Raw genomic sequence first — 23,183 nt, forward strand, 5'->3', positions numbered from 1 at the left:
CCAGACCTGCAAAGGGACTGACTCACGGCTGTGGAAAGGTGCCCAACACACCCCTGGGGTTACACAGTTACTCTCGCTGATGCACTGCTGGTGGCTGAAGCATAAAGAAAGAGACAAAATGAAACTGACTGGGCTTGCTCGTGTAATTTCAAATCCATTAGGTGAGGTGCCACTGGAAGGCACCTGCAATGTGTATTTATTTTTTTGGCTTTCAAAATGAAAAGGACTCCGTAAACACCATGCTATAGAATTAATTGTATTTAAGTGCACGTTCCAACAAAACTCAGACTGTTTGTAACACACTTAACCGGGGAAACAACTTCTGCAAACATAGAAAGGGATCATTTTCCTCTTCCAATTATGATTGGAAATAAATACACAGAAAGAAAACGTCAGTGAACAATTTCTTTGTTGCAATGCAAAACCATGGAGATTATGTTCCAGCTCAGATGTTCTAAGTCCAGTAAGAACTCCTGAGTTCTCTGACTTGAACGAGCAGGCTGAGCCTGTGAGCCTATCAGATAATGTGGAAGTTGGCTCCCTAACAATCTAAAAACCCATTTATGGGGGGGATTGACGTACTCTTACTAAGCAAAAAGTGCAAATCCTCAAAAGTCCATTTTCAATAGTAGCTTAACCCCTCCTGAGGTTTCTGGAGAATTCAGGTAAGAACATAGTGGTCTCGGGTTTTGTTTTCAGTTTTGTTTCTTTTAGTTTCACCTTCAGCCTCAGGAAACAGAAACTCAGCCTCTGCCAAGTACAGCCCTTGACTCAATGCTATGAAGTTTACACTTACCCAGTCTGTTGTACTAAATTTAAATTAACAGAAACTGCTTAGAACAATACACAAGCAAACTATTCATTAGACACAAGCTTTGGTCTTCTGTGTGGTATTTCACCATGTCTACAGAGCTTTTCCTGAAATTCTTCACCTTTTCCTTAGCTGTTTTTTCAGAAGACTGGCTATTTTCAGCACCAACAGAAGGTTTACATAATTAGTAGTTCAGTTGCCATGTTAAAGTTGCACCTAAACTCAGACTAAGCCATCTTCATATGAGTGCTTTTAGAAGCTATGATCTACAGGAAAAAAATACAAACCCAAGTTTAAAACAACTCTTTCAACACTAATCGACATTTAAAAATCTTAATATATAATGCTGACAAAAGAATAAAAAAAATTTCATGGCTGCCTTTGCCTTTGAACAGGCCTAGTTCTCCAAACATTAGTTTGGGATAAAGGATTTTACAGATCTACATCTTTTGAAGATACCACTTTACGTGGAATGAAGAACAAAACTGAAAAGCATTCATTTAATGACAATCTATTTTCTTCTAGCTATAATTTAACAAAGTAAAATACAGTTTTGAGGCCCCACACAAACACTTCAATCCTTATTTCTTAGAAGGGCTTAATTTACACACTTCTTGAGAGACAAGGATTTATTTCTGCAGCTTATTTTGAATCAGGAAAGTTCAAGTCAGGGACAGCATCACCCACCAATAAACAAGCTATTCACGCACCAGGGACATAAGATGAAGTATCTGAAATGACAGAATAGTCCACTTACATCAAATAAGAAACCAAGTCTCTGCTAATGGCTTCCTGTATTTTGTTATCCCACACTGGCTCTGTATAAACCATCTGTGCTACACACACTTCAAGCCATCTTTCAGCTATCAACAGGGCTTCTGCAGTAAAACAAACAATTACTAATAGATGTATCTTAGAGACAGATTCTAACTCAAAAGGCACGGTGCTCCAGCATTCTGTTATTAAGAAAAGATCAGAAGAAAACAGCAGAGAATTTTCCTGCACAACTGTTAGTAACAGAACACAGAGATGAAAGACAGGGCTATCGCACTCCCTCACACAAGATGACACAAGGAGAGTCTGGATTGCAAAAGTTCTTCCAAGTGATCATTCTAAAAGAATCTTGTGACTTTTCCAACCAGAATCATGCAAACCAAAGGAAAGAACACAAAACGCTATTGTCATTTGCACTAAGGAAAAAGCATAATAAGGAAACAAGCTACTAACGAAACATAATCTGGTCTGCTGGGGAGTATTAGGAGTTACACAACTTCTCACAGGACTTGGCACACCCATCCTTCAGCTATTGAATCAGGTAAAAAGCATCACACTTGCCAGGAAATAAACCTCTTTAGTCTTACGTATAAGAAGAGGAGGTGCACCAATTGAGAGCCACAGCCTGTTGGATTCACAAGACCTCCTAGACAATTTCTCATAGGTAACTTCTGTTCAGAGAAAGACTGGAATGTCAAGAAATGTGAGTTCCTCAGACAAAAAATAAGCCACTTCTTAGTGTGAATTATTTATATGAAGAGTATGTAATAAGACAGTCTGTAAATTAGTGTATACCCCATGGTGAACCTGCAGTTATTGTTGTTCAGGTTAAGGGTACGCAACAGATGCAGGGAACCAGGAAGCAATCCACAATGCAGGCATCAGAGGTGGGTAAGGGACATAAGGAAACCCTCTCTCCATTCAAAGCAAGCTTCCAAATGGAGTACCTGCTGCTGAGCTACCTCTGGCCTCCTCTCCAGCATCCCTGCTCTCAGCTCATTACAGTCCTCTGATTCACGCTACTGCTTGGTTATACTATAATGAAACCCGGTTTCCAAACTGGAAAATAACTGCAAACAGGACATTGTAGAATTTGCATTATTGCTGCATGCTCAAAGACAGTTCTTATGGAAGCACTGTGCATGTGTCCTAGGCATCCCAAAGAATTAATCCGTGACACCCAAGTCACGGCAGGGTTTGTTCTGCTGAGTGCCGCCGCTCCCCGAGCTGAGAACCGGGGCTGGGGCTGCGGGGTCCCTGCGGTTCGCAGCCGCCGCTCGGCCCCACGGCAGGACCCGGAGGCGAATGCAGCCCGTTCACGTGTAACTCCATCACCGCCACCGGAACGCGGCGGGCAGAGCCCATCTCTGCTCCGCGGGCTGCCCAGCCCGGGGGCAGCAGGAATCACAGGAACGCACAGGCCCGCTCGGAGCGGCCGCGGGGCAGCCGAACCCCGCAGCGGCCGCCCCCGCAGAGCCCCCGGTGCCTCCCGGGGGTGCTGCCGGCTGTCCCCGGGAGCCCCGCGGGCAGAGAGGGGCCAAAGGAGCCGAACGAGCAGCGGCACCGCCGCTCCCCCCCGCGGGGCTCCGGGGCGCTGGGACCCGCGCTGCCTCCCGCCCCGCTCCCGCTCGCCCCCAGCGCACCCCGCAGTGCCCCGCCGCAGCCGCCGCCTCCCGCCACCCCCGGCCCCGCTGCCGCGGGCTCGGCTCAGGCCCCCGCCCAGCCCCGCTCCCGCCGTGCCCCGGCCGGCCCCGCGCACCCCGAGCACCCCCCGGCGCCCCCGGTACCGGCTCCCTCCATTCCCTCCCCCGCCCCGGCCGCTCCCGCCTGCCCCCGCGGCCCGGCCTGCCCCGCTCACCGTGTGCGAGTGCAGGCTCTGGCTCGCCTCGATCTGCGCTGTCAGCGGCACCGTGTCGTCCAGCAGCACCTTGCCGGCCGGCGGCTTCTCCATGAAGGCCATAGCGGAGCTGGGAGCGGAGAACCGGCGCCGCCAACCCGCTTCCCGGGGCAGCTCCCGGCGCGGCCGCCGCTGTCAACACGGCAGCGCCGCCGCCGCCGCGGGGCCTTAGCGCCGCCGCTGCCACCGCCCGCCGCAAGGGGGCGCCGCGGCCGCCGCTCCGCGCGGGTCCCGCCCCGGGAGCGCGGGACAGGGAGAGACGGGGACAGGGAGAGACGGGGACAGGGAGAGACGGGGACACGGAGAGACGGGGACACGGAGAGACGGGGGACAGGGAGAGACGGGGGACAGGGAGAGACGGGGACAGGGAGAGACGGGGGACACGGAGAGACGGGGACAGGGAGAGACGGGGACACGGAGAGACGGGGGACAGGGAGAGACGGGGGACAGGGAAAGATGGGGACAGGGAGAGACGGGGACAGGGAGAGACGGGGACAGGGAGAGACGGGGACAGGGAGAGACGGGGGACAGGGAGAGACGGGGACAGGGAAAGATGGGGACACGGAGAGACGGGGGACAGGGAGAGACGGGGGACAGGGAAAGATGGGGACAGGGAGAGACGGGGACAGGGAAAGATGGGGACACGGAGAGACGGGGGACAGGGAGAGATGGGGACAGGGAGAGACGGGGACAGGGAGAGACGGGGACAGGGAGAGATGGGGACACGGAGAGACGGGGACACGGAGAGACGGGGACACGGAGAGACGGGGGACAGGGAGAGACGGGGGACAGGGAGAGACGGGGACACGGAGAGACGGGGACACGGAGAGACGGGGACACGGAGAGACGGGGGACAGGGAGAGACGGGGACAGGGACAGACGGGGACAGGGAGAGACGGGGACACGGAGAGACGGGGACAGGGAGAGACGGGGACAGGGAGAGATGGGGACACGGAGAGACGGGGACAGGGAGAGATGGGGACACGGAGAGACGGGGACAGGGAGAGACGGGGGACAGGGAAAGATGGGGGACACGGCGGGGATGGGGGATACGAGGAGGTTCGTCCCCACGGGGTTGGAAAGGGGCTGGAGGGGAAGCCATGAGTGCAGGCTGGTCACCCCGCCACCCAAGCCTCCCGTGCCTGGTGCCCCCGGTAGCACCGACAGCAGCAACAGCAGCTGCAGCCCCGGGGGCATCAGCCCCGAGACACTGCTCCCAAAGAGACCAGGAAAATTATAAGGGCACTTGCTGCTCTTTACCTCTCACGGGGTTTTGTGTTAATAAAATAATCAGAATATACTGTATATTTTACTCGATTCCTAGAATTTAGGCTTTGGAGTTGATCTTTTTTGTGGTTTTGGTTTCTGGTTTGGTTGTTTTTCAGAACGCATATTAAGGCTGTGAACAATTTCTCAATGTGACTGATTGCAGCAGCATAAGAAACTTTCTATTTGAATACTGCTTAGTGCTTGAGAACCTACAAGTTGGGCACCTGTCTGCATTTCCTCTTTTTACACCGTACACAGGAATTACTCTCACTTAAGATGTTGTAAGACTGCAGAGCTGGGGTTTGTCATACACCTGGAGCAGGTGTCATGAACAGCTTCATCCATCTGTCTTGTAGCTCCGTGATGAGAGGAAAATGGGCTGTGTTGCTGTGCTTCAGCAGCCAGGCTGGAACAGCAACCCCAACTCCCCAAACTACTGCTCCTGCAGTGACCCAGGAGGTCAGGCACAGATCTGATTCATTTTGTTAAGAGGCCTTAACAAGACAACTTCCACTTGGAGAGGCAGGGGAAGGAGGGGGCCTGCTTGGATGAAGTGCCTTGTCCAGCAAAAGCCAGTGACAGGCAGTGACCTGAGGCAGAAGGAAAGGAAACTTGAAGTGAAACAGCTCCTAGAGACAAGAGATAAGGAAACCTCTTCCTAATTACTGCTTCCAGGTTGCACACAGGCCAAACTCCAAGCTTTGGAAGGAGAAGGCATGGAGTCAAACACCTGACACATCACCCCTCCCTCTGCTCCAGTGACTAACACCTGGGGTTAGAGTGCAGCACACTCTGGCAGGGCAGCTGTTTTACCAGTAGCTTTCACCACAGGCTGAGGAGAAACTCTCTTTTCTTAGCAGACAACTCCTGAGGTTATTTGCAGCCAAGGAAAGTTTCAAATACATTTGTGCTGCAGAGAAGACAGGGGGATAACAGACACTTAGCCAGCAAGTTATATGAGCCACCAACTGACTCCTGATGGCCTCAATCCTTCCTAAAAGAAGTTCCTTAGTGTATAACAATCTTATGCCAGTACTAAAATAATTTAACCCAGATGATTTACCAATGAATTTACCAGGAGTCTACTCTACCAAGGTACTTTCAGTGGACAAAGGGAAATCCATGTTCACACATTTAAGCAAAGAGAGAGAAGCCATACAGTTAGTACTCAAATCATCTGCCCTTGTTTGCCTTGCCCTCAGGAGCACAAATACAGTCAGTACAAGTTGTGACAATATATTTTTTTAAAGCCTTCTTCACTCTCTTTCTGGGAGGCAAGTTTCAGAAGCAGCACCAGCTGGAGCTGCCATGCAGATGACAACACATCTTGCAGTACATGAGTGTCAGCACCTCCACTTCTGTTTCTTTTGAACACAGCACTGTCCCCTCCCCGGTGCTTGTTGGCAGTACAGCTGCTTTGTACAGAAGGAACAAGTTTTAACTAAACTTTGCTGGTGTGGACTGCAATATTACCAGAAAGAACAGCCTCAGTGTGAGCCCCACCAGTCCAAACTTCCCACTGTGGCAGCACAAAGGCCTCTCTGAATGTGCCACTTTGTCACAGCAAGTGCCTGGTTCACCTTGGCAGAGAAACCCATCATGGTGAAAAAAGGAAAAGCTCTAATTTCAATGCAGTTGTAGTTAAGTTTGTGCACTTTCAGACATTTTGAAAGGCTTTTGTTGCAAATTTACTGGTTTTGTGATTTCACATAAAAAGGGACTCAAAACTAAGTGTACATTGGTTCTGGCCTTTATGCTGAGGTTGCACATGACAAACAGCTCTAACCCTCTGGTACCATGACTTTCACCATCCCTTCCATAACAGTTTTCCCACTTTCTCTGACCTGACATGATACAGAAATGTGTGCAACAGAACCCTTCAGTCGTTTCACTTCTGCTGCAGCTGTGACTTCTTCACCAACATACAAAGGAGCTGGAAAACGAATCTCCTGGGAGAGAAATATACATCCTTGACCAGGCATTTTGGTGCCCAGAACTGCAGAAATAAGTCCATTGATCAGAACTCCATGGACAATGGTTCTCCCAAACCTAGACTTCTTTGCAAACTCTTCATTTAAATGCAAAGGATTTGTGTCACCTGTTAAAGAAGAAAAAGTAATGACATCATTCTGTGTAAAAGCCTTGCTAAGTTCAGCTTTGTCTCCAACTTTTATGTGTAAGTTCTGAAACGCAGGATGTCCAAGCAGTGAGTTGATAAACATTGGCTTTGCCAAGGCTCTTTGCTGGAAAATCCCTCCAGAAATTCCATGCCTGAAAGGCCACAACATTTCCAGGAACTTCTCCTGCATGCAGCTGAACCATCAATTGCCTTCAGTTCAAGACTAATTCTCTACTGTTGCCAGATAACGCAAGCAGAAACGGAGATGTCTGGTTTGGGGAAAGAAAAAACAAACAAAACTGAACAACTAAAGCCTTAAAAAAATCCACCATCAAATGCTCTCAGAGTCAAAAATACTTCAATTTTCCTTTCACATGATAGATTAAAATCTTAGAGTTATGCCTGAGCAGACTTTTGTCTACCCATTGCTTCAGAAACAAAGAATTCTCAGAACTCATTTTATTAAGCAGCATCCTCTGGAAAAAAATAAGCTCTGGAAATGCATGTTAAACAAGGTCAGTTGACAATAACCATTAGAAAGGTGGAAAGTGAAGTAGGGAAAATAAAACCTGGATCAAGATGTCGGTCATGAACAGCACTTGCCAGAAATTATTTTCTTGCAGGTGTATTAATGACATCAGGACTTGTCACTGGAGTGAAACCATGAAGTTATGAGACAGCCACTACTGTCACATTGTACAAGACTCATTTTAAGATGAGAACTGCTCAACCAGGGGCCCACAGACCTGCACTGAAAGGGACATCATTCCCAAAGCAAGGCAGTTTGGCATCTAGGCCATCTCCCTATGAAAAGGCAGTAGGCTGAGGCAGCCTGCCAAGCTTAGAGCCAGAGCTGACAGCTGGGGGAAGGCACCCAGCCCCACAGGGCTTTACCTGCAGCACCCGGAAGGCACACCTCCTGTTCTGGTAGAAGCCCAGCAAGGTGAGAGCACTCCACAGCTTGACAAGGCCACTAAATAAAAATAAAAGAAAATATATTAATAAAATTTGGGGGCTTCTGTTTTCCTGCAGCATAGATATCTCAAATAGAAAGTATGTTACGCAAAGTGTAACAAACCCTTAACAGTTCAACAGTTGGTAATTTCACTTGCATCTGCAAAACTGCATCTTGAAGGATTACTGCAGTGGCTGCAGTCTCTTGTCTTTGACACAGAGATATGTACTGCAACCTCAAGTTCACTTTACCAGAACTGTTCTTGCTCTCAGTGTGCATTTAAGTTCATTCTTCATCCAAATCACTTGCAGTTGTCATCACCATTTAGAGTAACGGTTCTCATCTTTACTATAGAAAGAGATTTAAAGTCACTACCTCAGCAATGCTTACTTCCTGTCTTAAAGCCATTAAAATCATTCTGGTTTAAAGCAGGAATAACATACTGATGCACAAAGCTACCAAGACTCAGTAATTATTTTCTGCATGCTGTATGCAAATATCTGCAGGTTAGGCTTAATTCTTCACAGGTCATTCTTAGTTTAAGAGTTCTATTTTCTTACAAAAAATATTTTCATGGCATGGAAGCACAGACTGACTGCACCTTACCTGCTAATGACTCTTAAAATGGCAGACAGAGTTTTTTCCTCATAGGTTAAGACATCAACAGGCAAAGCTGCTCCAACCTACGAAAACAAATGTTATTTAGTAAATATCACTCTGTGTTCTTATCGTGGTTTATAGGCAACTGATTTCACCCCCAGCATGTTACATCATTAAAGGTGTTATAGATATGCTCAAATCTCACACAAGTGTTTCAGCTACAACATCGTGGATTTTAAACAGTACCCTTCCTCTCAGAGGTCTTTAGAAACCACTTTTATTTCCACATTACAGCCAAGAGGTGATGTGACCTGCCTAAAGTCAGCCAGCAATAGAGTACACAGAGCAAAACCAGTGCTGTGGACTTTCCCATCCAAAAGCTGTTCCCTTCTCACAGTTCTCTTTTTAAAGCTTCTCTCCAACCATAAATTCTAAAAACAAGTATCAAAGAGCGGTCTGAGCTGGAAGGGACCTTACAGAGTTCCCCCAGCTCCAGCCCCGCTGCCAGGGTCAGAGGTACCTTCCACTGGAGCGGGCTGCTCCGAGCCCGGTCCAACCCGACCCTGAGCGCTGCCAGGGACGGCTGCGGGCACCGAACCGAACCGCACGGCTCCACTGGCAGCGAGTCGGGAGGGCGGCTGCTAACCGGCTACAGGCGGGTCAAACCCGGCCCATCCACCCCTGGGCTGTTCCGGGACAGCACCCCGCTCCCGCAAGGCTCTCCCGGCCCGGGCCGGAGCCGCAGTCCCGGTACCGGTCCCACCTCTCCGTGCAGCTCCCTCAGCGCCGTCACCACGAGCTGCTTGAACTGCGCGGCGTTCGGCCGGGCCCCGCCGTCGGGCAGCTCCCTGCGGGAAGGAGAGAGCAGCGGTCAGGAGGGGCCAGGAGGGCTCTGAGGGGGGCTCGGGGGTCCCGGTTTGGAGGCTCCCAGTTCGGGGGTGCCGCTCACAGGCGCACGCGCAGATAGTGATGCTCGGCCGCGCTCCGCAGCACGCGCCGCTCGAACGCGGCCGCCGCCATTCCCGGCCCCGCCGGGCCGCGCGCGCTGCCCGCCCCTTCTACGGCGGCCGCGCGGGGTCACTATCACCATGGCAACCGCGCGGCGCCTCCGGTGTCGCCGTGGCCGGGCCCAGGCCCGCAGCCGTGCCCGCGGCACCGAGCGCAGCCCTGCGGACGGAGGAGAGCCAGAGCGGTGTCTGAAGCTGAGATGAATCTCTGGGAAGCGGCGGGAACAGACCAAGAGCGGCATGCAAACCTTTAGCTTCGCGAAGGCAAACGCGGAGCGCCGCAGCACAAACACGGGCACAGGAACGCGGCTGCGCTGGGCCTCCGAGCTAAGGGGCTGCTCCCGAGAGAGCTCCTGGTAAAGGTTATAAACATGAGGAGACTCTGCTGCCCCAGCCTCAGATTTGCAGGGACGCACAGCTGAAAGGAATTGGAAAGTGCACAGAACGAGCCTGGCAGCCTGTCTGCACTCACCAGGCAACAGTTGATTCAGATGGTAAAATAACACAATTTTAGTATCTTGTACCCGCTCTAAAGATTGGCATGAAATGTATCCTTACCACAGAAACAGCAGAAAGGATGGAAGTATGTTTGCTCTGCTGAAATAGTTAAATATTATCCTCAAAAGAACTTAACAGAATCGTCCTTCTTTTACCAGAAGGTTTACCCAGGAATTAGCATCGACCCCAGCAGGGTAACACTGCAGAGCAGCCCAATGTACATCCAGCAAGCTTGAATCACAGCACACTTTTGCCTGCACCTTCACACGGCTCAGTCTGTGCAAAGCTCATTATTCCAGCAGAGCTTTCTCAAGCTTAGCACCACAATCCACCTGAGCTCTGCTCCAGGGCTGATTCAAAAATGGTGTATTAACTGTAACAAACATACCAAACTCTGCCAAACATTCAGAAACAAAACTTCAGCAAAAGCAAATATAATTTCACACGTACCAAAGTAATTTTCAGATTGTTAGTTAAGTTAAAGAAAAGGCAGTGTGCCACGTAAAGTTCAGTAGCTGTAAGTGTAGGCTAACAAGATACCTTCAGGAATACTCTGTTTCTCCTGGGAACTGAGCACCAGTTAGTGTAGTCCTCAATAAATCAGTTCCACAATAATTTGGCAAACTTATCAGAGCAGCCAGTTTAATGGGACCAACATTACTACAAGTAATACAAACTACAGCAGTTTGTATTACTTTTAAGATATTAGTAAAATTTCATCACCAAGCAGCAAAACTTGGAGGTCAGGTGCTGTATGAAATGTATTTTTGTTACTGCAGTGGGGCAGGTGCTGCAAGAGGAACTCACTCAGGCACTCCCAGTGCATCCAGGGAGCTGCTGGAAGGCTGGGGCTGTGTCAGCTGCAGCGAGTCAATAACGAGCACACACAGGACTGTACAGGAAGGCTGGACACAACAGGTCAGTTTTTTATTAACCAAAAGTGAAGCTGAACCCCAGAGTGGTTTAACTTGTTAAAACCATATGTTTATATGGCAGATATTTTTCTTTCATGTTCAACACTACAGTGCAAGAATCAAACTTCGCAGCTGTTCATCCTTTGAGAATCAAGTAGTAAAATGAATTAAAATAAGGGTCCCTCAATGAATCAATTAAAAAAAACCATTTAACTCAAAAGAACAGACCAATTTTAAGAACTGTCTTATTAAATTCTCCCAAGTGAAAGACCTGTAAAAGCACTTGGAGCCTTGAGGTAGCAACTTTATGCAGAATTTAATTCCCCTCCTGCCCCACAGAGGAAAATTAGTAGCGCATCATTAGCTCCAGCCAGCTAAGCTGTGTTGAGTGTCTCCTGTGAGGTGACTTTCTCTTGCCTCTTGAAAGAGCAGTGTAGTGCTGCAGAGCACCAGGAGGAAATCCACAGGGAAGGCCTCTTGAAATAAAATGTATGGTTTGAAAGAAGTTGAAATGATCAGCAACGACTGTAACAACAAAAATTATCTGAAGTGAAAAAACCCAACGTGTATTTTGGCAAGACTAGTTTACAAATACAAGTCAAGAACAAGAGTCTGCTTTCAGCAAAAGAAAGGAAGAATGGAAGTGACATTCAAAGGAGTTTCAGGGTTTTTTTGCCCTGTGTGCAAAATTGCACTTTGTTTTCAAAGTTTTATTTTAAGTTCTGCACTTTTGTTTCTAAGAAGGGAGCACTTCCACACTTTTTTGTTCTTTTACATTGTTAAACCTGTGCTGTGACATTAGAAATTACATTAGAAATACCAAGTGCCAGGATATTTAACCACTGAAAGCTCCTCTCACTGACTTCACAACAATCACAAGCAGGGAATCACAAACAGGAGATGTCTTCCTCTAAGCCTCAAAAACATGATCCTCTGTGCCCACTTTGCTGCTGAGTTGTTTTATTAAAAACTAATCTCTCTTCACTGCCAATTTCAGAGACTCAGTGGCAGATTTACTGAACACTGAGTGGTAACAAAACACCTGGGCTTACAACATTGCAACAACTGCAATGAACAGAGTGCAAAGGAACGAGCTGAGATACAGGGGTGGGGCAGATGGTCACAAACGGGTGCTGCACTTGCTCCCTGGACTCAGTATCAGCACTTGCACATCGCCCACTTTTGCTCACTGCTGGTGCTCTAACCAGATTCCTGGCAATATTGAGTATCTTACTAAAGAAGCTTTCTTTCCACTACCTCCATGCTCCAAAACTGTACAAACAGGTTGGTTAAACCCGACCAAACTAATCAGGCACATTGCACATTATAGCTCTTAAATGGATGAGCCTTCTTAGCAGCTCATTTTCTTCCAGCTCAAAGCCAGCTGCCTCTCTACAGCACAGAATGATGCTGCACAGAGCCTGGGTGCAGGATGGCACTGCCCAGTTTGCCATTGCTCCAGGGAGCCCAGAGAAACGTAAAACTTCAAAAGCTTGTTCTTGTTCACATGGGATCCCAATATTTTGATTTTATATTCTTGTCTTTTCCTTTGACTTTCAGAAGCCATCAAATTCTGCCTTCGAGGCAGAAACATCTCAAGAATCTGAGATCAGCCTTGCCTGGGTTTTGGTTAAGCTTTGGAGCAACTGCCAGTGTTTGCCTGTGCTGAGGTTACAGCCCTGTCCTGCACAGAACCAAAGGCATTACAGAACCCATCTGTAAGGCAGCCCCACCTGCCAGGCTCCTCTGGATAAAGGAGAGGACATTCTGCCTGGGAGCAGCAAAGGCCAGCTGGTGATTATTCACAGCAGGTTTCTCTTTAGCTCACATGACAGTTTAGGCAACACAGAAATTCAGGCTGGTTTGGAGACCAGTTCCTGTTTGGTTCACAGGACAGTCATGAGCTGGCTTCAGAAACTCTCTTTGTCATGGAGCCCAAAGCATCCTAAGAGTTATATCTGCTATCACTGCAAGGAGCTGATGAGTTGGTTTTCTTTTTTTTTTTTTCTTCTTTTTTTTTTTTTTTTTTTTGGTTGGTTTTGTTTGGGTTTTGTTCGGTTTTTTAAATTCTGTGATGAAAACAATTATTTTTGTCTTTGGTGTTAAACCTTGGAAGCATGAGTGAAGAGTACCTGGTGCTTATTTGGCTGTAACTTATGACAAAAAAACAGCCCAGGAAAGCAAGTGAAATTCACTGTTCTAAAATACATGCAGGTAGAACAGCCACTAGACATCACGACCAGAACTTTAATAATATGGAAACACCAAGTTCAGCGGTGTCCATTACAAATCATTTGCATTATATAAAAATATGACTGCAATTACAGTAACTGGACAACAGTCATTCAACTTTATCAACTTTCCATCTTACTCATATTGCAGGAAATGGGAGGAGCTCATCCACTGTGGGGAAAAAACTGTCCAGAAATCACCTCAGAGTTGCTGCTAAGCATCTCATGCCTTAGAGAAATGTCCACTGTGATAACTAAAAGCAGGAATTCAAGATTAGCATCCTTCCATTCTTGCTTACATGGCCATGAATAAAAAGAGCAAATTCTGTTACACTAGTATTCACTATTAAAAATTTATAACCCCATAAAACACCAATATGCTTTGCATGAGCTGTGGAAGAATGCAAACTCAAAGGGTCACTAGATTTATTACCTCCAAATTCAATGTCTGAATATATATAGTCTGTTTGAACACCATAAAAACATCCTTCTCATGGTCTGATTCTTATTTAGATAATACCCTGATAAAATCTCAAGCCATATGCCAATTAAGGTCCTTAAAGCTATAGAAACAGAATCTACCTAATAAATGCTGCAAATTTAACAGGTATTTTAGATAAACATCATTAGCTTAGTTATCACCTAAACCAAAAAGACTCCTCAAACACACCAACTGCGTAGTTAGCAAAGACATTTGCTTTACAAAGTCAAATGTTGCCAACTTTTGAAAAGTTTAGCAAATCAACATGGTATTTGGAAGCATTCAAGTGTCTAATGAAGTTAAAATACTGTGAAATGTTAGGACTAGGGGAAGCTCCTGTAAACAAGTACAGAAGTAGTCTTCATTTAAATTACAAAACATTCACCTCCTTAAAAAGCTTTAAAACTGACCCAGTCAACAACTGCACCCTGGGAAATGTAGCAGTATAAAGGATCTCTGTAAGCAAGAGAAGGTCATATATTGTTATCTCACCACCATAAAATGTACTCAGTGTCAGGAACAAGGAGCAAATTTGGGGAGATGACAATTATGACACTTTCAGGCCATTTGATCTGAACCACTGCACTTTGTTGGACAGCATAGAGTAAACCAATTTTCTTTGCTGCTCAGAAAACACTTAAAATACGTTTTCTGCATCTGGTTGCTAATCAAACTCTCCCATGTCCCCAGCTCAGTTTACTTGGTTTAAAGAGTTCTCTTTATTTATTACCTGCTGCTTTCAGCAGGTGGACCAAAACTTCAGTGCCATCTTATTCATTGGCTCCATTGATACTTTAACTTCAAACCCAGATGCTACAATTAAAAGCAAATTTGACATTGTGTAAGGAAAGCATCAGATGAAGGTAATCAGCCCATAAAAGGCTTGTATTCCACAGGCTGCCTCTGCAGAACAGGCAACCTCCCACTAGAGAATGTGAAGGGACAATTTACCCCAACAGTGACACCCAGAAGGAAGGAGGCTCCTATGTCTTGCACACTTTGGGTTTCGTATCAGGCACTTGAACTGTTGGACAGACGCCATTCTGAACCAAGTAAGTGAACATAGGGTTAGAATCATCTTTAATCTAGGTCTAATAATGAAGTATCAGCAGCAAAGTGGAGGCAGGGAGGAGTGAGCAATCCATCTGTGCTGAGACTTGTTTATGGTTTCTAAAATGCCCAAGAAAACAGCAGCAGTAACTGTTCCGTAGTGTCCGTTGTCCTTGTGAGTTGTGTTGCTGATAGGAGGCTTTTCTGTGTCTTGAACTAAGAAGGCATTGAGGTACCCTGTGCCTAATTCCCTGGATCCATCAGGTCCATGCTAGAGCCAAACATTGCCACCAGCTGCTCCTCATAATGTGTAATATTCCTCTTCATAATGTCCATGCAGGGTCCAAGCAACCTCTCAAATGCTTGCACATCCATGACTGTAATGGAACAGAGGTGAAAACAAGACTGTCAAAAAGGACACCAAATACCAATCTGCTTTTTGAACTCAGAACACACACCTTCAGTTCAACACACTTAGGGCTGACGCTTCAAAAGAAGCCACAGAAACAGAAATCATGTTTGTGATTTCTCTCTGTACTGTTATTTGGTGAAACAAGACTAATGAAATACAAACCTGATCCCAAGGATAAACACAGAAGGCAAATACACCCACAGTGGTATTAAAAGATGACCTGAAGACTGTGTGACAAACCAGTACAGGCCACACACACAGAAAATAGAAAATCAGCCATGAGGAAGCAGCAGTGCTTCTCTAGCTTCCACCTGGAGCTCCCCTCCAGCTCATGCTCCCAGCTTCTGGAACCTGACAGCCAGTTACCAAAAGGTTGCTGGGTTTTGGAAGGCTGCTCACTCAAGCATGGTCCACGAGACAAGCAAAGAACAGAAAAGGATGACTAGAAACACAGACCACCTGCTTACCTAAACATTTGACCTCCCCAACAGCATAGGCAGAGGCTGCTCTGGGTTTGTTGGTAACAAGTGCAAGCTCTCCAAAGTACTGCCCTCTGTGACACCGGGCAATCTCCACCTCTTGATTGGCTTCTTTACTCGTCATGGTCTGTCAAACAGTGCAGTTGCATTATTTGCACACAGCTCTGTCCTTGTACAAACCCACAGTTAATAATCCCAGACCCTTTATACCTGTGAAAGCTCCTTCGTTTCAGGCCTTCAAACTAGCAACACCCAAGTCATGGTAGAACAACTCAACACCAGGTTCAACTGGAAGTTGGGTAAGAAAAATGTGTGCCAGTCCACCAATTCTGAGACAGGCAGGTATCTACTGCTACAGCTTTGGGAACTGCTGCTGTGTAGCCTAACACAGACTTTGCTTTATCATGCACCACATGCTGCTCCCCTGGCTGCTTCAGACTGCACAGAGACCCAGGTGTTGGCAACTAGGTGTTGTCAACACCTAGTGTGTCACTGAAGATAACAGACCCCACACTTTGTAATGTGCAATCTTCTACAATCATGGAAGAAAAGTTTTATCTCCACCCTGAAGGCCAGGGAAAGTGTATCAGTGTGGGAAGGGATGGGATGGGTTGAGTTGCAGGCTCTCTCAGTCTCTCACATGTCAGGTTAGTTTGCAGAGCAGCAGACAGAAGCAAAAGACCTTGGCACTTTAGTAAAATGATTTCTGGCTGCTTCAGAGCAGGTATGGGATTTTACAACCTACATCACATGAATGATGATGATCAACATCATAAAATATTATATTAAAATAACTCAGGGTGGGCTTTTTCACATCTCTTGTATTAATCAGTCAAATCACAGATTGATCAATACAAAGCCTAATCACTCAATTTGAACTCACCTTGCTTTTAATCAAGATTTTTACTTCTCCAGATTCTACAATGTAAAAACAGTCTGCTTTGTCACCCTGTGAAGAAGAAAAGCTAAAATAAATTCTTTTTTACTTGACTGTGAAAGTATGTATAAATGGCATTCATGCATTCAATTTGAACTAGGCCTTCTGCAGAAATCTGCTAGAATTGACAAACACTCAGATTCTTAACATTACAAGGTGACTGGTTGGGTAATACAGCAGAGGGGCCCACAGGGAAGGAAGTATTAGTGCACATAATTCAGTAAGGGGGCAGGAGGAAAGGAAAACACAAAGGAGATTGATGATATATAGCAAAATCATTTAAATGAAAATCTTCTGATCCCGATGGAAATAGGCAATAGCTAGTGAAACTAAGCAGAACCTAGAATTTTCAGAAGCAAATTTTAATAAAACAGGGATTTTATTTAACAGTGACTGTTTCTTTCAGTAGGAAGAAGGTGCCATTAAACTCTGTCCAACCCCTCTTGAGCAGAGGGGTTGGACAGGGTGACTTCCAGGAGTCCCTTCCAACCTCAACTATTCTGTCATTTTGTGAGATGTTCTAGAACATTTTTCACATCTCTCTCAACCTCATCATGTTTAAAATCTTCAAGTGATCCCAGTTTACATCTGCTCTGGAGAGCTCCACCAGCACGTTATAATTTTATCTGTGACAGGAAGGACATTTCCTCTCTATCTTTGCCCCTGTGGGCCTGGCATAGGGCTGGAAGCCAGAGTGGAGATCTGCAATGTGCCTCCAGCTACAAACCAAAAGCAAAGGGACTAAAGGCTTCAGGGGGACGAAGGCTGGGAAAGGAACTGATAAGGGAATGGGAGCAGCTCACCAGAAAATCCTGAAACAAAGTGAGGAGAGAGAGAAATCTGACATTAAGTCAAGTGGTGAAGGAGATGAATGTGATGGGAAGGATGGAGAGAAATGGTTGTAACTTGAGTGTGAAACAAGGCTGGGAGAAGATGATGCAAGATTTAAACATGGAGTTACAGAAGAAATTGGGCCTTTAGCTGAGCTTCCTGGGGATGGTCATAGGCCATCCAGTGCAAACTTTTCATTCACCACTGCCAACCATCAGAGCATGAAATAATGCTCTATGCTAACTTCTGAAAGAGTAACTGCTGAAAGAGTACTTTATTTTTAAAAAGAATGGAAACAAAGTGAGTGGGAGACACCCTCATAACACTACTAACAATCTTCAAGTGCTTTAAAGCTTGCTGCCCTTAACTGAAGGGTCAAATTCCAGAAAGGTAATTAAAATTTTAAATTACTCACAAGGGAAAAGAGGTTCCTGGTATTGATGCAACTGCTTTAATTTAAGAGTTATCATATCTTTTCCAAGCACAGAATTTCATCATCTCTAGCACTGTACTGCCATCACCCAGACCTATCCAAACTATTAATCCTCTTTTTAAGGATAATTACATCCTTGCCCTTAATTCAGTTATTAAAAAAGAATAAAACCAACTGTGTAATTGGATCACTGATGGTATGAATTCCCAGTTTTGATACTGATTTATAAGCTCTGATTTTGTTGAGAGTTCAGTTTTCTCAGGGTCTTAAGCAAAAGGAGTTTCAACTTTAAAAATTGAGGGTATTTTTGGAGTGAAATAATTTGACAGTTATCACCAAACTTGCTTCCTATATTCAGTTATGTGACATTCAAGATAATTAAGATCAATTATTCAAAACACTATCAAGGAACTGTATTCTGTCTATACAAGAACAACACTGTAACCAAAAACCTGCACTTTCAGGTAAGCCTTTCTTGCATTAACTTCTACTTGAACTGGAGCACTTTTACAACACAGCAACCCACAGCTAGATTTGATACAAAAGTCCAGCGTCTGTAACAGTGTTCAAAAAGTTGTTTCTGTCACAGCCAAAAAAAAAATCAAACAGCTACAGCTTGAGTTCATCCAGCTTCAGGTTCTACCACCCTGGCCTTGATCTACTGCAGCAGACAAAACATTCCTCAGTCACTGAAGGACTCAACTGAAACCAGACTACTGAAATACCTCAGGAAAGCACAAGAAAAAACAATGGTTTCAATTAACACTGACAGTTTCTTAGAGCTAGTGAGTCCCTGTTTAATCTGGCCTAGGGAAACTCTGCACGGGGATTTCATGGTAAACTCCACAGACATTTAATTTCAGCTCCTGAAGGCACACTCATCTTGAATCCTTGTAAAGTCTACTTAAAAAAACACAGATGAGAGAAGAAATACCAAGAAGCTAAAGTAATAGAATAAATTTGCAGCAAAATACATACTGTCTATTCCCCAAACATTCAAGAAGTGGTCAAATAAATCAGAAATAAATATTAAAAGAATAAATGCCAAGGTGGTCCAAGTAATACAACTCTGCAAGTCAATTCCTAACAGAAAAAACAGAAGCACAGAAAGGAGAATGATAACGAGAACATAAGATTTCAAGTACCTGAGAAATGATACGTTCCCCATCTTGGTACACCTTCTCTCCTATAACATCCACTATCTTCATTCGCTCTGATGCCTGCAACAAAGAGGAAAATTAAAAACAATAATCAGTTATAGTTTATCTCTATGAACCTTTCTGAACCTCTATGACCCCTCCTGAAATGAACAGACATTCAGTAGACACACAAACACACAACTTATAAATATAGCCCCAGTTAAGTTATGTTAAATATAGTCACAGTTAAGACTACCATAATCAACAGAGAAATAAAATTGTCTAGTGTCCCATCCCTGGGCTTGTCTGACCACTCAAAAAATATCTGATTTGGCTGGTGTAGAGCAAAGGGGAAGGGGGAAAAATCTTTATTTAAGATTCAGATGAAATTTGAAAAAAACACTCTGAAAAATGTTATAAACTTCCTAAGAACAAACTCTAATGAGAAATACCAGCAAAACATTTCAAAAATATTTTAACCACTATATACTTAAACACATGTGTGGGAAGAATTGTGTCCAAGAACTCATTCCTAGAGTGAAGAGGAGGGTGACATGACCAAGACAAGGGCTGTGCATTGGGAGCAAGGGCAGGAGCAGCACCTGCCATGCCAGGACACATGCCTGAGTCTTCACAAACAGGAAGGGAGAAATGAGTTCTCTCCAGTGTTTCCCACCACCCATTTAGAACCCCACAAAACAATTTCACTGCTTCAGAGCACCACAAAAAAATCATACCAAGAAAGGAAGAAAAGCCTAACAGTTAAAATTCAGCAGATGATTCAGTTGCAATCAATCCATTCATTCCCCAAGTGCACCTTCATCTTGTCTATCTTTGAGAAATCAAATTCTGGTCCATGCATGATTCAACTGCAATGTGTCATGCAAAAAGCCATCTAGTGCTAATGAGTTATTTTGCTGTATCTTTAAATATTTGAGTAATTTCTGTGTTCAAAAAAAGTCACATTGGTGGAACCAGTTTAAACCAGGCACTGAGAGAGGTGTTGTAATTTATCCCTTCCACAGCTACAATGTATGTCCAAAATAATACACAGTAGAGGCTGTTGTTCACACCTAATGATATTTGCAATTTTGTAAACTTCTCCCAAGGGGATTAAGAGCTCAAATACTAAAGATTAATGCTGGAAAGCATTTTTTTATAAGGAAAGTTAAATTATGGTTTAAGGCAGAAACAGACTAATGTAAAAGCAGGTTGGTGAGTTCCAAAAGCCCTCTGACAACACAGGGTGAATCAATGGAAGTGATAATTTCCATATTGTTCCTAAATTCAGGCACCACACACCCCAACAGGGCAGTGTGACTGCATTCTCAAGTCACAGTGCTTCCCTTTAGCAGTTTAACTCCTGAATATTAAGTTAAGCTTAAAGCAAGACTTTACAGCTCACACCTTTGTATAAAATTTAAAACCATTCCTGGCTGATAAAAGGTCAGGTGTCCACTGACTGTATCCTTACTTCACTATCACACCCTCACAAGAAACCACAGCCCTGACTACCACACTGCATCTTGATACCTGTTTCCTGAAACACCTATTTTTGATGTGGGTTTTTTTTGTGTAAAGAACTTTTTAAAAATCAGACTGAGATAAAAATCAGCAAATCGCTATTGTGAATAAAGGATCCGGGGAAAAAACGCCATAACTATTTCAGCAATGCAAATTAATTTGTGTAGTGTATGTGATACCAAAGCAATATTTTGTTCTAAGCAAAAACAAGAGATTTCTGATATAGATAGCAGGAACACTGATTGGAGCTGCTGCTAATGCAAGAACTTGATGCAGATGTCTCTGAGAGGTTTTACCTCCAAGGATTTAAGAAGGGGCACAGACTCAATAAATAATTCATACGTCTTCCTCTTCTTTGCGTTGTTTTTCAGTATAATTCTTCTGAACGTCACTCGATCCTGCAAAAACAGCACAGAGAAATTCATTATTCCTCTACACTGAAATGCTCCCTGTTTGAAGACCTGACAAACATGGATCCAGTATTTACAGTAAATGCCAGGGCTGGGAAAGCAGCTGCTGAAGTGATACCACATCCACTATGACTGCAACAGCTCCTGTTAAGAGTACTTCTGGCAATAACAAATCAAAAAATAGGGAGCTGTAATACTTGATCTTTCTCAGACAACTACTCAGGGATTCAATTTTTATTCTGTCTTACACAGTTTTTCTGGGTTGAGTTTTGGGGGTTTGTTTGCCTGTTTGCTAATACATATATATCATGCTTCTGCAGCAAATGAAGAAGTTTCGCTCTTCCTGCTGAAGCCAGTGAAAATTGGTATTTCGAGCACTTGTTAAAGCAACTGCAGAACTAACTCTGATTGGATTCTTCTTTACTCGAGTCACAGATTTCCAGCGTTGAAGATTTACACTGCTCTCAGGTCAGGAACAGAGGATCAAACGCCAAAGGGGCAAAATCCCTCCGGCCCCGGCGGCGCTGCGCCCCGCGGCCACAGGGCGGCGCTGCGGGGCCGGCGGCTCCGCCAGCACCGAGCGGAGCGGGAGCGGCACCGGGAGCGCACGGAACCGGCACGGGCACGGACACTGGGCACCGCAGGGAACTAACACTGGCACTGCACGGAACCGGCACGGGCACGGACACCGGGCACCGCAGGGAACTGACACGGGCACCGGGCACGGACACCGGGCACCGCAGGGAACTGACACTGGCACCACAGGGCACCGGCACCGGGCTCCTCTCAGCGTCTGCCCCACCGGGATCCGCCAACAGAGCCACAGCTGCAGTTCGCCGTGCGCAGCTGGGACCGTAAGTGTAAAAAAATAAAATAAGTCAGAGGACAGGAGCAGAAATTTGGTCAGGAAAATGGTACCAAAAAAGCCAAAAAACAAACAAACGAAAACAACACCCACAAAAAAAAAAACCCCAAGAAAACAAAAAAAACCCAAACAAAACAAAACACCACAAAAAACCCAAAAAACAAACAATAAAAAAATCCCCCCCAAAAAACACCAGAAACCTCCTGAGAGCCATTCCTCCGGTTCCCAAAACCATCAGCTGGTTTTGTACCTAAGCAGCAGCATTTTGAGGTGAAGAGGTATTTTCAAGTTAAGTGGACATCTTTAAGGGATGCAGGCTGCAAATAATTATTTAGGTATTTGAATAATAAGGACTAATAGATATAAATATACTATATATTATAAGTATATAATTAATTATATACTTATATATACTATGTACTTATATATACTGTAAGTATAATGAGGACTAATAGAGGTGGTATCAGTGGAACATTAAAGTTGAAGGATGAGGAAGATGAAAAGCAGGATGGTATTATTGTTATCCAAAGTAGAAAAACAGATGATAAAGCATAAGGGATTTTTCTGGTTTTAAGGAATTCTTCAGTGGTAAAAGTGCCTTCAAACGTTTGTGTTTGGAGAAGCAGAAAGATGCAGAAACTGGGGGGGGATTGTAAAAGCATAAAAAATCAGAATTCACCCGCTCGAGAGCATCAGTGAGGGAGGAAAAGCAGCAGTGTTTGAGCAAGAAAAAGCCAAGCTGTGAAGGCAGCAGTGAAGGCAGCAAGTGTGACCGTGAGGCTTCGCCAGACACATTCAGCAGCAAAGGCTGAGGATGTTTCCCTCCTCCAGAAGGGACCCACTGTGGTAACTGCTTTGTGCCTGAGCCTTCCCTGTTTGTGTTGGCCTAAGCCTGCAATGCAGCAGGAATAATCCACACTTCCCAAAAGGCAGATAACCAAAGAGCTTAAGCTATGACTTCTGCATACTAATAAAAATATGTGTAAATTACATTAGGGACAAAACAGTACAATAAAACATGGCAACAAACAGAGTAACTGGAAGAAATAACTGAAGTTTAAGATAAAAATGCAGCCTTAGTTAATAAAATGTTACAGAACAGATGATTAGCAAGAGGTCCCTATTCATCTACACCTTGCTAATTAATTGAATATAATCACAGAAAAACTAAATCCAAAATTAACCCAATTTCTGCAGTTCTTTTCAAAGGCAAACTGAACCAAAGAATAATCTTCTCATTTTCTTCCTTTTATGAATGAGTTCAGTTTGTAGCTAGCTGCTTTGTTCTGTCTTCCTTCAGAAATGAGATTCTGACATTGCTCCCTGGTTGATTTACCAAACTCTTTTCTTTTACATCACAAATGAAAAGGAAGTCAGATCCCCTAGCAAGGGCAGGATGGCAGGAACAGCCACGGGCAGCAGCAGCTCATCAGCCCCACAATTAGGGTCACAACAGCAGCCAGCCCCCAGCGAGGAGCCCGGGGCTCACAGCACTTGTGGCATCAAGGCTCTGCTGATCGCACAATCCACTCATTATGCCAACCCTC

At 45.1% G+C, this 23,183-nt stretch overlaps 4 protein-coding genes across 10 annotated transcripts in view; all 4 read right to left on the reverse strand.

Annotated features, from left to right (window-relative positions):
* The window catches only part of PXK (PX domain containing serine/threonine kinase like), a 33,034-nt gene extending 29,399 nt beyond the window's left edge, over positions 1-3,635 (reverse strand). For all 7 annotated transcript variants that reach the window (XR_009115086.1, XM_058032312.1, XM_058032311.1 and 4 more), the window contains exon 1: positions 3,444-3,635. Coding sequence is in view for 6 of the 7 variants with exons in the window: in XM_058032312.1 (XP_057888295.1) it covers positions 3,444-3,545 (102 nt within the window). In the remaining variant the exon portion in view is untranslated. The remainder of the gene's footprint in view (positions 1-3,443) is intronic.
* Positions 3,636-5,973: 2,338 nt separating this feature from the next.
* Positions 5,974-7,060, reverse strand: HTD2 (hydroxyacyl-thioester dehydratase type 2). The gene has a single exon (XM_058031980.1). The coding sequence runs from the start codon at positions 7,058-7,060 to the stop codon at positions 6,533-6,535; it is 528 nt and encodes a 175-aa protein (XP_057887963.1). The 3' UTR covers positions 5,974-6,532.
* RPP14 (ribonuclease P/MRP subunit p14) lies at positions 7,052-9,451 on the reverse strand. Its single transcript, XM_058031981.1, has 5 exons — positions 9,375-9,451; positions 9,189-9,273; positions 8,432-8,508; positions 7,765-7,843; positions 7,052-7,139 (listed from the first exon to the last, which is right to left on the reverse strand). Exons 1-5 carry the CDS (start codon positions 9,443-9,445, stop codon positions 7,083-7,085), a joined length of 369 nt encoding a protein of 122 aa, XP_057887964.1. The 5' UTR covers positions 9,446-9,451; the 3' UTR covers positions 7,052-7,082.
* Positions 9,452-13,751: 4,300 nt separating this feature from the next.
* The window catches only part of PRKAR2A (protein kinase cAMP-dependent type II regulatory subunit alpha), a 55,731-nt gene continuing 46,299 nt past the window's right edge, over positions 13,752-23,183 (reverse strand). Inside the window, exons 7-11 of the mRNA XM_058032064.1 lie at positions 20,658-20,759; positions 18,844-18,918; positions 16,381-16,446; positions 15,486-15,624; positions 13,752-14,983 (exon numbers count right to left, since the gene is read on the reverse strand). Coding sequence (XP_057888047.1) covers positions 14,850-14,983; positions 15,486-15,624; positions 16,381-16,446; positions 18,844-18,918; positions 20,658-20,759 — 516 coding nt within the window. The 3' untranslated portion in view covers positions 13,752-14,849. The remainder of the gene's footprint in view (positions 14,984-15,485; positions 15,625-16,380; positions 16,447-18,843; positions 18,919-20,657; positions 20,760-23,183) is intronic.

The sequence above is a fragment of the Melospiza georgiana genome, chromosome 11 (genome assembly GCF_028018845.1).
Source record: "Melospiza georgiana isolate bMelGeo1 chromosome 11, bMelGeo1.pri, whole genome shotgun sequence".
Classification (NCBI taxonomy): Eukaryota; Metazoa; Chordata; class Aves; order Passeriformes; family Passerellidae; genus Melospiza; species Melospiza georgiana.